At 45.5% G+C, this 14749-nt stretch overlaps 1 protein-coding gene across 1 annotated transcript; it reads right to left on the reverse strand.

Annotated features, from left to right (window-relative positions):
- Window positions 1-59: 59 nt before the first annotated feature.
- Window positions 60-12388, reverse strand: SELENOP (selenoprotein P). Its single transcript, XM_069962754.1, has 5 exons — window positions 12284-12388; window positions 6739-6954; window positions 5516-5728; window positions 2894-3011; window positions 60-624 (listed from the first exon to the last, which is right to left on the reverse strand). The coding sequence occupies exons 2-5, from the start codon at window positions 6939-6941 to the stop codon at window positions 295-297; spliced, it is 864 nt and encodes a 287-aa protein (XP_069818855.1). The 5' UTR covers window positions 6942-6954; window positions 12284-12388; the 3' UTR covers window positions 60-294.
- Between the last annotated feature and the right edge of the window lie 2361 nt (window positions 12389-14749).

Here is a 14749-nt window from a genome sequence, read left to right on the forward strand (position 1 = left end):
TCAGGCAACCCGGTGCTCGGTTGCAGAGGGGAGCTTGGTGTCAGGTTGGCCTACACTTGCTTTTTGTCATGCAGCTGGTGCCAGACGTCACTGTCAGGATTCTGACAGATTGTCCTTCAGCAGCTCCTGTCACTTGCAGGAAGCTGGGAGAGCCTCCTTACACTGTCAGGTGACTCCATGTTGTGCTGTCTCAAAGGACACTTGTCTACAGTGTCAGCATCAGCTGTTTGAGACCTTTCCTGACTCATCTTCCAGATCTCAGAGGTACTGCTTTCGTCAGCCCCTGACCTTCTTTCAGAGCTTATTTTCAAGAACCTGGCCCTCTGTCTCCCTGTTGGGGAGGACTACCCTCTCAGGTACACCTCCGACCGTTTCTTCTGGCTCCTTACGCTCTGGTACCCTATCCTGGGGAGTCTGACAACCCTCAGCTTTGCGGTGGTGGTGGTGATGACGGTGGGGCTTTTTGTGAACATGGGCATTTGGCCGCCTGTTAGAATCTTCTACTGCAGTCTCTTCCTCCTGACGATGGTGATGCGTGCCATGATTATGTGAATGTTTGTCTGACTCTTCTGTCTTTGTCTGTGTTGGTGTCTCTTCTTCTTTCTTGCACACATCATCGGGAGTCTAGAATAACATATTCAATAAATGATACCAGTAACACAGGACACAGAATATAAGTGTTACAAAATGTGACTACATGCAAAAAGTAAACAAATTTCAATATCTTAATGTGTTTTGGTGCTCCCTTTCTACCTTCCCATTCCCCCAGCTCAGCTGTTCATTGTGCACTAAAACTCTATGGTTGAGGGTATTTGAGTAGTTCTCTGGCAGCCCACTATACTCCCTCTCACTATTCAACCTAGCAGTCCATATCTCCACTCTGATCCCTCCCACCACTCTTAACAGTCTGTATCTCCATCCTACCCCCTTCCCACTACTCCTCCAAGCAGTCTGCATCCTTGCCCTGCTCTCTCCCACTCCTCTTCCTAGCAGCCCGCATCCCTGCCCTGCTCTCTCCTACTCCTCCTCCCAGCAGCCTGCATCCCTGCCCTGCTCTCTCCCACTCCTCTTCCTAGCAGTCTGCATCCCTGCCCTGCTCTCTCCTACTCCTCCTCCCAGTAGCCTACATCCCTGCCCTGCACCGTCCCACTACTCTTCCTAGCAGTCTGCATCCCTGCCCTGCACCCTCCCACTCCTCCTTCTAGCAGCCTGCATCCCTGCCCTGCACCCTCCCACTACTCTTCCTAGCAGTCTGCATCCCTGCCCTGCCCTGCTCTCTCCCACTGCCCCTCCAAGCAGTCTACATCCCTGCCCTGCTTCCTCCTACTCCTCCTTCTAGCAGCCTGCATGTTTATCCTGCTCCTTCCCACTGCTCTTCCTAGCAGTCTGCTTTACCATCCTTCTCCCTCCCTCCACTCCTCCTCCTAGCAGCCTGGATCCCTGCCCTGCTCCATCCCACTGCTCCTTCTAGCAGCCTGCATGCTCATCCTGCTCCCTCCACTCCTCCTCCTAGCAGTCTGCTTTACCATCCCACTCCCTCCACTCCTCCTCCTAGCAGTGTGTATCCCTACCTCGCTCCCTCTCACTACACTACTCCTAGCAGTCTGCATGCCCATCCTGCTCCCTCTCAATACACTACTCCTGGCAGTCTGCATGCCCGTTCTGCTCCCTCTCACTAGACCATTCCTAGCAGTCTGCATGCCCGTCCTGCTCACTCCACTCTTCCTCCTAGTAGCCTGCATCCCTGCTCAGCTCCCTTCCACTAATCCTAGCAGGATAACTTTGTACCGTGTTAGCCATAGAAAGCAGTCTGCACCCCCACTAATTTTATAGCAGTCTGCAACCCCACCCTGCTCCCTCCCACTACTCCTCCTAGCAGCCTTTATCCCCACCGTGCTACCTCCTACCACTTCTCCTCCTAGCAGTCTATATTCCCACCCTGCTACCTCCTACCACTTCTCCTCCTAGCAGTCTACATCCCCACCATGCTACCTCCTACAACTCCTCCTCCTAGCAGTCTACATCCCCACCCTGCTACCTCCTACCACTCCTCCTCCTAGCAGTCTACATCCCCACCCTGCTACCTCCTACCACTCCTCCTCCTAGCAGTCTACATCCCCACCCTGCTACCTCCTACCACTCCTCCTCCTAGCAGTCTACATCCCCACCCTGCTACCTCCTACCACTCCTCCTAGCAGTCTACATGCCCACCGTGCTACCTCCTACCACTTCTCCTCCTAGCAGTCTACATCCCCACCCTGCTACCTCCTACCACTCCTCCTCCTAGCAGTCTACATCCCCACCCTGCTACCTCCTACCACTCCTCCTCCTAGCAGTCTACATCCCCACCCTGCTACCTCCTACCTCTTCTCCTCCTAGCAGTCTACATCCCCACCGTGCTACCTCCTACCACTTCTCCTCCTAGCAGTCTACATCCCCACCCTGCTACCTCCTACCACTCCTCCTCCTAGCAGTCTACATCCCCACCCTGCTACCTCCTACCACTCCTCCTCCTAGCAGTCTACATCCCCACCCTGCTACCTCCTACCACTCCTCCTCCTAGCAGTCTACATCCCCACCCTGCTACCTCCTACCACTCCTCCTAGCAGTCTGCATCCCTGCCCTGTCCCTCCCACTACTCATCCTAGCAATCTGTTTCTTAACCCTGCTCCCCACAATTACACCCCCTAGCAGTCTGCACAAGTCATGTAGACTTTATGGATCTAAATATTTATTCCATCAATGTCCACACCCTAATGGGCATAAATAGCAGAATTTAGAATTTAAATAGCAGAATTTATGTGCTTCCATATAAGACTTGGGTACCAGGGCACATTTGTTTTGATAAAAAGGTAAATATTTTAATTCAAAATTTGAAAGGAAAGCAAATTACCTCATGTTTGCATTCTCCACAAGTGCTGCCACAATACACCTGCTTTATTGCATTTTCCACATAACTGAATTGCAGGAAAGCAAAAGGAAGCCCGATATGTTTCACCAATCGCCCACACCTGAAGGAGAAAGAAACATGCATTGATTTATACTAATAATACACTGTGAAAAGTATATCAGAAGGACCTAATGTATTGGGTTGAAAAACATTCCAAAAAACATCCCAGATTATTATACAATGTAAATCTGTGTACAAGCATCACGTGTACAAGCGTAAAAGTATAGAGAGGTCATTCTACATAATTTCCTGGAACATCACAGCTGAAACACATTGCAAACAGCCTCAGCATACTGGAGCTATAATTCAAATAAATAATTTAAAATCGAACAAGAGAACTTGTAACTGGTGATATAAAGAAATAGAGTAGTAGCACCATGTAAAACAAATCTGTAAGTCAAGTGGGGGGTGTAGTTTACCAGAGCTAGGTGGAATCTGGAAGGTTAAGCCCCTATTACAGAGGGTGACAAAGAGGAGCAAACAAGCTCTGCCAGCACTTGTTTGCTCCTCGTTCCCTGCTCGCTGCCACCGCTATTGCACATGTCGGCAGTGAGCAGGTGAGTGCAAAGGGGGCCGTGGGGAGCTGTGGGGGAGTTGCCCGGGTGATCACTCGATCATTCGGGCAGCCCATAGCAGGTAGCAGAAGTCTGCTGCCGAAGCTCCTATTCTACGGAGCGACAACAGCAGATCCTTGCCATCTAAGTCGTTTGTCTTTTAACATGTTGAAAGACAAACGACTGTGACGATCAGCCGACATTGTTCATGTCGGCTGATCGTTGCCTTCTATTACACAAGACATGGCCAATAATCGTTTTGTGTAATAGGGCCTTTAGAGTCCTATTTCACGGAGCGATAATTGGCAGAATCGACCGACATTTTCACAAGCACCATGCTTTACCTAAACATGGTGCAGGACTTCTCCTGCACACCTTCTTACCACTCCTGCGCGCAGCAGCAGCTACGGTGCAGCCTGTCTTAGCTGACAGACCACTCAGCCAATCACTGGCCAGGACCACCGCAGCCAGTGATTGGCTAAGCTGTCTGACAGTTTAGACAGGCCGCACCGAAGCTGCTGCTGCGCGCAGGACCGGGTGGAAAAAGGAGCGCATGAGAAGCCCTGCAACATGTTTAGGCAAAGTACAGTGTTTAAACAAGGGCTGCAAGGACATCGGCAACGATGTCCCTGCAGCCCTCACTATACGATTATCAGGCCGTGTAATAGGCCCAGTAAACGAGCGCCAATCTAGCAGCGCTCGTTTACATTATTGATCGGGCCCCCATCGGCCCGTGGAATAGGACCCATAGTTTTTGTCTGAACCCACACAATCCCAACAGTTATGACTGGACTGAATATTAATCTTTATTCAGTGTTAGTCTTTAGAAGTTAGAAGTTAATCCCTTTTAATAGTACACTGAGAAGTGGACAGCAAATAGCAAGCTTTCTAGACTACTCTTTATACCTTGGTCTCTCTATGCCTGATGAGAAACTTTTGTAGCATTGAAAGCTTGCTCTTAAGCTTTTAAGTTATCCATTAAAAAGGTATGAACTTATTCAGGACTCTCCAAATATATATATATATATTTTTCATCCAATATATCGATCCACTCACAGATGGTAAGGATACTTTTTAAGCCTATATACTTTGCAATATCAGAGAAGCTTTCAGCTGTAATAATAACCTAGGACAGACCGATCTGGTAAGCCAGTTATATACTTTATGAAAAATGATCCATTGTTCAGGATGTCATGGCAGCATTCGGCTATTATATTCTCACTGTCAGAGCCATAGACTTTCATCTGATGCCACATTGTTCACATAATCAGCGTCGAAGTACTCTATGATTCAACTAAAGCTGTGATGCGGTTCATCTTGTCACATTACCCACAATCCAATACTGCAGCAGCCTCTAAAACTATCAGCCTCACAGAACAGCTTTGTATTTTGTGATATGAATGTATTCATTATTTTATTAGCCATAACTCGCCACAAAATTGTAATAAATGGTAAAAGCATCAAGTTAAAAAAAAAGCAGAGCAACTAAGCTACGGTAATGACTATATATGCAGGTCGGATCATTGACATCAAGATGGGACTAATGGGGCGCCCTAATTTGGGGCTATGAAATAATGTTTACCCAGAATTCAGTGGGCATTCCAGAATAACAGCTTCCAGAACCAAAGTGGGGATTGGCTGAATGGGAAGTGCGATGTCTGTGAAAGCCACCAGGACAGGAACATAGCCGGGACTGGAAGATCACAAACTGGGAGCAATAGGGGAAGTGAGCAGGGGTAAGTATGGTGCGAGAGACCAACGTTTCAGTAGGTATAAGCTACAGTATATAGACTGAAGACATGGGGAGCTTCTGTATACCTGACTTCCTCTGCATGCTACGCAGGCTTGTTTTAGAGCAATCTTTTGTGAAAACAGGAGAAGACAGCACACAAAACCATGGTGGGGTATGCATACCAAGACAAGGGAGGAAACACATTAAAGAAAAGTACAACATTGTAAAAAGAAAGTGTGGGGGAAGCACTGTATAGGCTCTTGACAAGTCTTGACAAACCTGTCGTAAATGAAGAAATCATCTTTGTTTCCTTTCAGCAGGCTCCAGATGTCCGCCTGGCCCTCCTCTTGTTGATACACGGCAATATCCTCAGAGACCCGGCCCTTCAGCTCATGGTATTTGGCTCGGGAATCTTCCCCATGGTGATTGACCACAATGAAGGATACGTTTACGTATTTTTCATTCTCTAGTTTCACCCGCAGTTCATCCAAACTGAAATAGCAGTGAATAAACATGTCAGGAGTGCATGCGCAGTATGAACAGAGTCTAATGCATACTTTATGCATATGTGAAAGGTCTTCTTGCATAAGTGCATTGTACACACACATAAGGCTGGGTTCATACCTGTGTTGGAGTCTCCTTAAATGGCGACTCCATCACAGGTTCCATGCTAAATACTAGACAAGAGGAATGACTGGGGTACTGACATCTAACACGCAACAGATCAGTCAGTGTAATTTTTTCCAGAACAATGAAAAGAACTATATCAATGCGATCCCAATATAATAAAATTTACATAATGAAGTGCAATTTTCTACAAAACCTGTTACAAATAGGATCAGCTAATGGGTTTACTATGATGTATCTATCTATGACTAGAACAGCTGTCCTTGATTATACTGTAGCTGGACTGATACATGGTTACAAACTGTAGAGGTAAACTAAGAAAAGGTATGTATAAGTTTTCAGCTACTAGGTATAGGAATGTTTCTACTAACTAGAGTTTTGGGAAATAGTGAGGAGAGTAAAGAAGAATAAGGCTCACCATAGAGAGCTATCCCAAAGCACCCCATTATCTATTCCCCTGCACAAACCTATTTCTTATAACAGGTCAAAACTTTCAGCCGTAAATGATTAACATCTAAGTGATACTAATAAAAATTCATAGCTATAGCACCAACATATTCTAAAGCACTGTACAATCTAGGAGATTATAAAAATGCTAAGTTAAAAATAATTGTGAACAGACAATAGAACGATGGAGAGAAACAGTTATTTGTGTGAGAGATAGATAGACAGATAGATAGATAGATAGATAGATAGGAGATAGATAGATAGATAGATAGATAGATAGGAGATAGATAGATAGATAGATAGATAGATAGATAGAAGATAGATAGAAGATAGATAGATAGATAGATAGATAGATAGATAGATAGATAGATAGATAGATAGCAGCTGCCATTTTTGTTTATGTAAATAGGTAAATGTTTGGATCTTACCTGGTAGCCTGCAGGAGGCACAAGTATCAGCTTGCAGAGAGGAGTGCCACAACTGTGACCGATCCTTCTGAATCCAGCATAGGATTCTGGGTTCCAATCTTCCAATCTGGTGGTTTTTTGCACAGTGTACGGTGACCCTGGCTCTCTGCCCCTCCCCAAGGGAGAAGACAGAGAGCCAGGGCAAGAGCAAAGCCCTTCCACATGGTTGGGCTTCACCTGCAAAATCAAAAATAATGTAAGTAAACAATTAATGTAATGTAAAAAAGTAATGTATTCCTACATTTGTGTGAATAAGCTTAAGCATTGTAATTCCATAATGAATGCATGTCAGGAGAGGTGACAGATCAAATATCCTGAAAGGAGAAAATGTCTGAAGATTTATTTCCTACCAATATTTGGATTTTAGGGGTCCTTCCTAAAGAACACTGGATAATATTTGCTATCGCTTCACAGCTAAATTTGGGATTACTGCTGCACTTGTTCCATACCAGGTAACACAACACCCTGTTCTTTCCGCATGAGCAAAGCTTACATGAATACACAACCTGAAATCACATCCAGAATATAATATGAACATTCATATTATAGACAGGTTGCTCTTTTGTTCTTGTACAGTCATCTGATCCCTTACATCGGACTCCATCCAACACGCAAACCCTTTTAGTTTGGCCCAGTCTAAACTCCAAGCTAACGAAACTACAATTACAGGTTTTACCCCTGACTGCATTCCTATACATAGAGCATCCCTGCCCTACTAGGTGGCTTCTGGGGTTACATAGCTAAGTGGGCAGTGGCGGAACTACCGCCATAGCAGCCGTAGCCGTTGCTATGGGGCCCGGCGCATCAGGGGGCCCGGCGTCCGATCCTGTAATGGACCAGGCCCCCTGAGCTGTCATTTGCAGCACCCGGCCGGCGAGCGGGCGTTCCAGGTGCTGCAAATGCTTTCAAAGGATATGGGGCTTTCTCTGTGAGCGCTCTTGATGAGCGGTCACAGTTCCAATGTACGGCTGTATCTGACAGGGTCAGGAGCCAGTGGCTCCGGACCCTGCCAATCACTCCTGCAGGGGACGCCATCAGGGGCCCGGCACTGCCTCCCACACACTTCAGTGAACTTGGTAGAGCCTGGTATACAGAGAGTGCAGGGGAAGGGGATGAGAGTTGCTGATGAATCTTTGGGCTCTTGCATCAGCAGGACACACCCGCTCCCCCTGCACTCTCTGTGGACAGGCTGCAGAACCCCCTCACCCCCATGAATCGTCTCCCTCCTCAGCAGCTGTCACCGGGTGTGCCCTCTCACAGGTGACAGGAAGAGGCTGTGGCCCCCTCTCCTGCCTCCCCCTCCCGTCCAGCAATGAGGTCTGTTCCCTCCGGTGCCTATCTCTGCAGTCGGTGCTGAGGGGGAGGGGCTGCAGGCTGCACAGACCGGGCCTGGAGCAGACACTTCATACGTTGGACCCCCCAGCCTCATGTATAAAAAGTAAGTGTATGTGTGACTGTGTTCACATTGGTCTATATGTGTAATGTGTGTATAATAAGTGTATGTGTGACTGTGTATGTGTGTATAAGTGTATGTTACATACACTTATACCCACATACACAGTCACAGTCATACATACCGTTATCATACACACATACAGTCATACATACAGTATGTATGATTGTATGTATGTGTGTATGATAAGTGTATGCATGACTGTGTATGTGTATAAGTGTATGTATGACTGGGTATAAGTGTATAATAAGTGTATGTATGTGTGACTGTGTTTGTATCTGTATAATGTGTGTGTTTCTGCATCTATGTAATGTGTTTGTGTGTTAGTGGAGGTACAGATACAAGCACATGCAGATTACATATATATTTGGCATATTTGTTTATCCTGTCATGTGCATATCTGTGTGTATACATGTATTTTGGATCTATGTGTAATCTGCATGTGTTTGTATCTGTGTGTGTGTGTGTGTGCATACTTGTGTATATCTGCCTGTTTGTACAGTATGGATTTGTGCATATATTATATATTTATGTCATGTGTCTTTCTGTGTGATAGTACAATATATGTAAAGTGTGTTATGTGTGGGTATGTGTATATATTGGTGGATTATACTGTAATATGGGCGGTATAGGTGGTCATCCAAGACTCCCAGGGGGACCATAGCCACTCACATGGTCCATATTCAGTTGCAGCCCCCACTGTACAATCCCGATTCCCAGACAGTCGCTGTTTTGCAGCGGTAGCTGCCTTCACATGTATCGCATCGTAGCAGATTTCCCTTCTCTGGCTCCCTGGCGTCCTGCTGAGTCAGTTAGTGTGGTGACCGGTCGCAGCCACGGATTGGCTGAGCAGGACGCCAGAGAAGCAGGTAGGAGCGCGGACAGGGACAGGTAATGTATTAGCCGGACAGCTGATGGGTTAGGTGGGAAGGGGCCACATTCTCGCAGCAGAATGAAAATCCGCTGCGAGACTGTATAGCCATAACGAATGACACTACAGAGTATCGCAGCAGATTTCACTGCAGAACTCACAGCATGAAATCCATTGCAATACTGTATGTGTGAAAGTACCCATAGAGTAGATAGCCGCTGTCACTCTCTCTTGTAGCTGCATTAGGCCTGTGGCCTGCGAGTAGCTGTAGCCGACAGTGTCACATCCAGCTACTAGGAGGGTTACCTGCACAGGGAGGCCTAACTACTATACAGATGCACAGAGAGGGGCCTGACCACTATATAGGGGCATAGAGGGGTCTAACTACTCTATGGATACAGAGGGGACTTACCACTATATGAGGGCACAGTCAAAGCATTATAGATATGGAGGATGATGATGGTGCAAGAGTGAGGAGCCTAAAATGTTTGTCTGGCAGATCCTACATGGAGGACTCGTTATTGAGAGAAGTCCTCATGATGGCCCGGGCCGGATGGAAAAGAAGAGGAAAAGTGGGCATTGACGATCGGAGTAGAAGCCCCCTGTGATTCACTCAAAGAAGACGTCTCCTGTGAGTCATTGGCTCTAACTGCACTGTGGTCACTTATGGTGGGCAGAGCCTAGGTAGAGCTGGTACTTCTCTATATGGTCACTGTATAAGGTAATATTGGTCTTTGTACAGTGGATCTTATTCAGTAGTAGAGTGGTGGTATTAGTCAGTATATGGTGGTAATATTTGTCCCTTGTAAACTGGTACTGTTTGTACTATTCATCTTACTATACTGGATTTGGTGGTAACAGTATGGTGGTGATGTTAGTGGTCATGGTGTGGTGGTAATAGTTGCTCCTTGTATACTGGTATTATTAGTTATATCGGTCTCTGTATACAGGATTTGATTTATGTGACGGTGATATATATGTTAATAATGTATGATAATTTTGGTAATGATTTTTGCTCCTTACATACAGGTAAGGGGGGCCCCAATCAAAAGTTTGCTATGGGGCCCAGCCATTTCTAGTTACGCCCCTGTAAGTGGGTGCTCCTAAATAGTGATTGATAGCCATCTGTGTATAAGACTGCATACAGACAGCTGTCAGACAGACAGCTGTCAATCACTGAGTAGGACTGGCCACTTGACATGAGATTTACAAGAAAAGAAGTTATCCCGGAACATTCCCAACAAAACTACATATGTGCTCAGCTCCTCCTGCTCTTTATCACCCAGCAGACTAGATTGCATTTTCAGTGTGACAGGTTACTTTAAAGGGACAGTTACCCAAATAGAATCTAAACACTGGAGTCCTATCCTTAAGTGAAATCTAATGGAATATAATTAGGGCCCTTTTACACGGAACATAATACATAAGTCTGGGGGGGCAACAGGTAAATAAGTCTATAGGGGTCCGCACAGGTACATAAGTCTACCGGGGGTCCGCACAGGTACATACAGTAAGTCTACAGCGGGTCCGCACTGGTACATAAGTCTACAGGGGGTCCGCACAGGTACATACAGTAAGTCTACAGCGGGTCCGCACAGGTACATAAGTCTACAGGGGGTCCGCACAGGTACATAAGTCTACAGGGGGTCCGCACAGGTACATAAGTCTGCAGGGGTCACATAGGTTCATAAGTCTACAGGAGTCCGCACAGGTACATAAGTCTGCAGGGGTCACATAGGTTCATAAGTCTACAGGAGTCCGCACAGGTACATCAATCTGCAGGGGTCCACACAGGTACATAAGTCTACAGGGGCCGCACAGGTATATAAGTCTGCAGGGGCCCGCACAAGTACATATGTCTACAGGGGCCGTACAGGTACATAAGACTACAGGAGTCACATAGGGACATAAAGGCCCTATTCCACGGAACAATTATCGGCCGCATTCGGACGATATCGGCCGTTACGATAACGGCCGTTACGGCCGTTTCAAACATGTTGAAAAACAAACGACTGTGATAGCAACGATCTGCTGCCGTTGCTCTGTGGAATAGGAGCAGTGGCAGCAGACCGCCACTATCCTCTATGGGCTGCCTGGACGATCTAGCGACCACCCGGGCAGCCCCCCTGCAGCTCCCCGTGGCCCCTCCCGCACTCACCCGAACAGGGAACGAGGAGCGCTCATTTGCTCCTCACTGCCGGCCCGTGGAATAGGGCCTTAAAGGGGTTATCCAGCACTACAAAAACATGGCCACTTTTCCCCCTACAGTTGTCTCCAGTTTAGGTGCAGTTTGCAATTAAGCTCCATTTACTTCAATGGAACTGAGTTTCAAAACCCCGCCCAAGCTGGAGACAACAGTAGGGGCAAAATGGCCATGTTTTTGTAGCGCTGGATAACCCCTTTAAGTCTACAGGGGCTGCACTTAGATCCTCTCTGATTCTGCCTGAGCCTCTCCTCTTGTGGCAGCTTGTCTCATATTTCACTATGAACAAAGGACATAGATGGGGGGAGAGCCCAAGCCAAGTGTTTGCATCTGGGCTACGTGAATCTTTAGCTACGCCCCTGTGTGAATCTATATGCTTATATAGTTTGATACATCTGTAATTAACTTCGTGGGAAACTCTATTTTATTACATTAATTATGGGATTTTTACAGATTCAATATACATCTCTACCTGCATAACAAGAACATACATGTCACAGTATAATATGGCCATGGAGTGCGTACATATTATGTGTCCAATACATATAGTGCCTGAATAATATAGTATAATAACATGCGTCACCCTGTACACCACATATGAACTAACAGGTAGGAAGTTAATAACAAGCCATGGGCTAATCGAGGGACCAAGACAGTAATCCCATCTGCCCATATTATTTTCTAACACGTCTATGACTGTAGAAAAGTTGAGTTTGCCATATTCACTACAGATGACCGTGCCATATTCAGCAGAGCTATGCTAACTTGTGATGTGCCATTTATTACAATGCACAGACAATGCAGCTCCAGAGAGTTAAACAACAATGTTGGCTGCGCTAAATCGTTTTCTTTTTTTTTCCCCCTCTAACTCTTACTAACGCGTTAAAGTAAAAAGCAGCATAGCAGAGATGAGTGAGAGCGGCGAGAGCTTTGCACAAAGACTACAGATAATAAACAGTATGGAAATATGATATCTTACTCTGCCTTTGGTCGCCTGAAGACTGCACTGTTCTGCAGGACTCTACATCCTAGCCCTATATATACTCAGCTTGTTTATCAGCGTGCACACAGCCAGAAGAGTCCACAACAGTCTAAAAGTAGGGTAAAGAAAAATGCAAAAATTTCAGAAGTGCAGAAGGGAGAAAAAAAGGTAGGCACAAACACCCTGGCGAGATCTTTACCAAACAAGTTGGAAACTGGAACTTATCATTGTTTCATAAAAAATCTTATTACTTACTTGTAAAGTTTCTCCCCTACTGTAAGAGAATGGTTTGCTCCATCCTGGGTAGGGAGCGCTGTGACCTTACATTCTTGTGTCCCAGAAATTGAGGAAGAGGAGGCTGAGAGTTGCAGAGTTAGCAGTTACTTTTCAATTACTTGATAAACATCCCATCAGCTGATTCCTGGCTATATGGGTTCTTAAGAGAGCTGGGATCCTATATTTTGTCTACCTATACAACTCTTGCAAATGCTTTCCTTTACATTTGAAAGGCTAGTTATGCAGAAAAGTAGGTGCTGAACCATACTTATACATATGCTATAGTATATAACATTGTTGCAAACCAGTATTACAGTGTAACAAAACAAAGTGGATGTACAGAAATTATATCATACTAATACAAGTGCAATATACTTACTGATAACCAATTGACACCCCTGGGCAGTCTGGCGGAACTCCTTAGGTGTAACCACAACATTAGCAGCAGAGAACATGTCTGCAATAATATACTGTACATGAGGCAATATGCCAATGTGCCACAGCTTGGTTTTAACCACTAATATGGTACTGCCATGTTTACTTTGTCAAGGCAAATAGACCAATTCTATTACAGCATTTAAGTAGCAATACTTCTGCATAACAACGTGACACTGTGGCCAGCAACAGAGGCGTAGCTAAGCTTTCCTTTAATCGGAAAAAAGACGTGGATTTTTACTCTATTTCTCTGCCTAAATAAGGGGCATGCTTGTTGCCTCTTGCACCAAACGCTGGTGGTACATGCCGGGAAAAGACCCTATTAGCAATACTGCTGACTGGCACCATAAAAGTGTGCTGTGGCTAATACAGTATGGCTGACACTCTTCTAGGAAATGTGGCTGACTAATTTGGCTGTGTTAAAGCGGTTATCCCGAGATTAAGAGTTATCTCATTTTAGGGATAGGGGACAATTAGCTTATTAGTGGTAGTCTGAGCACTGGAACCCCCACCAATCCCTCATCTAAAGTGGCTGTATGAGTGTACACTGCTAAATGATACTTCCCTACAATGCCCACACAATACTGACCATCAAATACTTTTGCCACAAATAATAAATTGATTGTAGGCTCTCACTTACTAAAAGATAAGGTAAATCAAACCAAACACACAAGGCATAAACCAACCCTGAAGTGCAGAGGGCTATAATGCCTCCTTGCTCCCCCTATTGCCCCTATCTCTGCTTGATTGACAGTCAGCTAACAGTTGACCCCTATTTCCAAAATTTGGAAACAGGACTCAGTACGGGAATCTGAACCGGGACTGTCTATCAAGCAGGCATAAGAATAAGAGTGGGAACAAGCAGGTGATAAAGAGGTTGTTCGGGCATGTGTCTTTTTTGAGATATGCTCTGGGATGCTTAAAAATAAAGTACACTTACCTCCTGCCGCCTCCAGTATTTTACTGTTCCATCCCTGCTAGATCCCAGAAGCGGCTGCACAGCAGGGATAGAGAGGTAAGACACCAGCAGGGGTGCAGGATCCCAGGTGGTAAGTGTATTTTATTATTTTCAAGCAATCCATCCCTGGGCAGATTTAAAAAAAAAGACCTCTGCCTGGACAACCCCTTGAAAGCCCTTAAAATGTAGTTACTTGGGAATGCCTGGCGTATTTTCTATGGGATATCTATGTCCTTGTTTGTACTTTCCTTTTTAATGTGATTTGAATAAAATCTACATACTTGGAGCTGAAGAACATTCCACTTGGGAACGCCTCTTTGACACTTGGCACCAGAGAATAAAAGCATTTTTATTTTACATTTATGGAAGCACAGCTTAATATATGAAAGGTACTGTATGTCTCCTTGACCTAACAGCTATCTAACAGTGTCAGCAGTTTGCAACATGATTTGCAGCTCGTAGATACCCTTTAATATTTCCTCTTAACAATGATACTCCATGCCCATTATCAACATCTAAACAAACAAAAAGTACCTAGCGACCACATAACAATGTCATATGTTTCACACACGGGACTGCTGTGCAACGCCTAAATGGTGTCAGGTACATAGTAAAGTCCCTATTGGTGTTGGGCAGTTCTTGTGAAGGTTTGTATGCTCCAGTTCTTTAGGTTTCCCTAGGAGGACAAGAAACCATTGAACACGGCAGGAAGTCAAACAAGCCAAATAAGCTAGCCCAATGGGTCATGCGGCAGCTTCCCTATGTGGTTGTGCTGCTAAGAATTAATAATCAGA

The sequence above is a fragment of the Dendropsophus ebraccatus genome, chromosome 3 (assembly GCF_027789765.1).
Source record: "Dendropsophus ebraccatus isolate aDenEbr1 chromosome 3, aDenEbr1.pat, whole genome shotgun sequence".
NCBI lineage: Eukaryota > Metazoa > Chordata > Amphibia > Anura > Hylidae > Dendropsophus > Dendropsophus ebraccatus.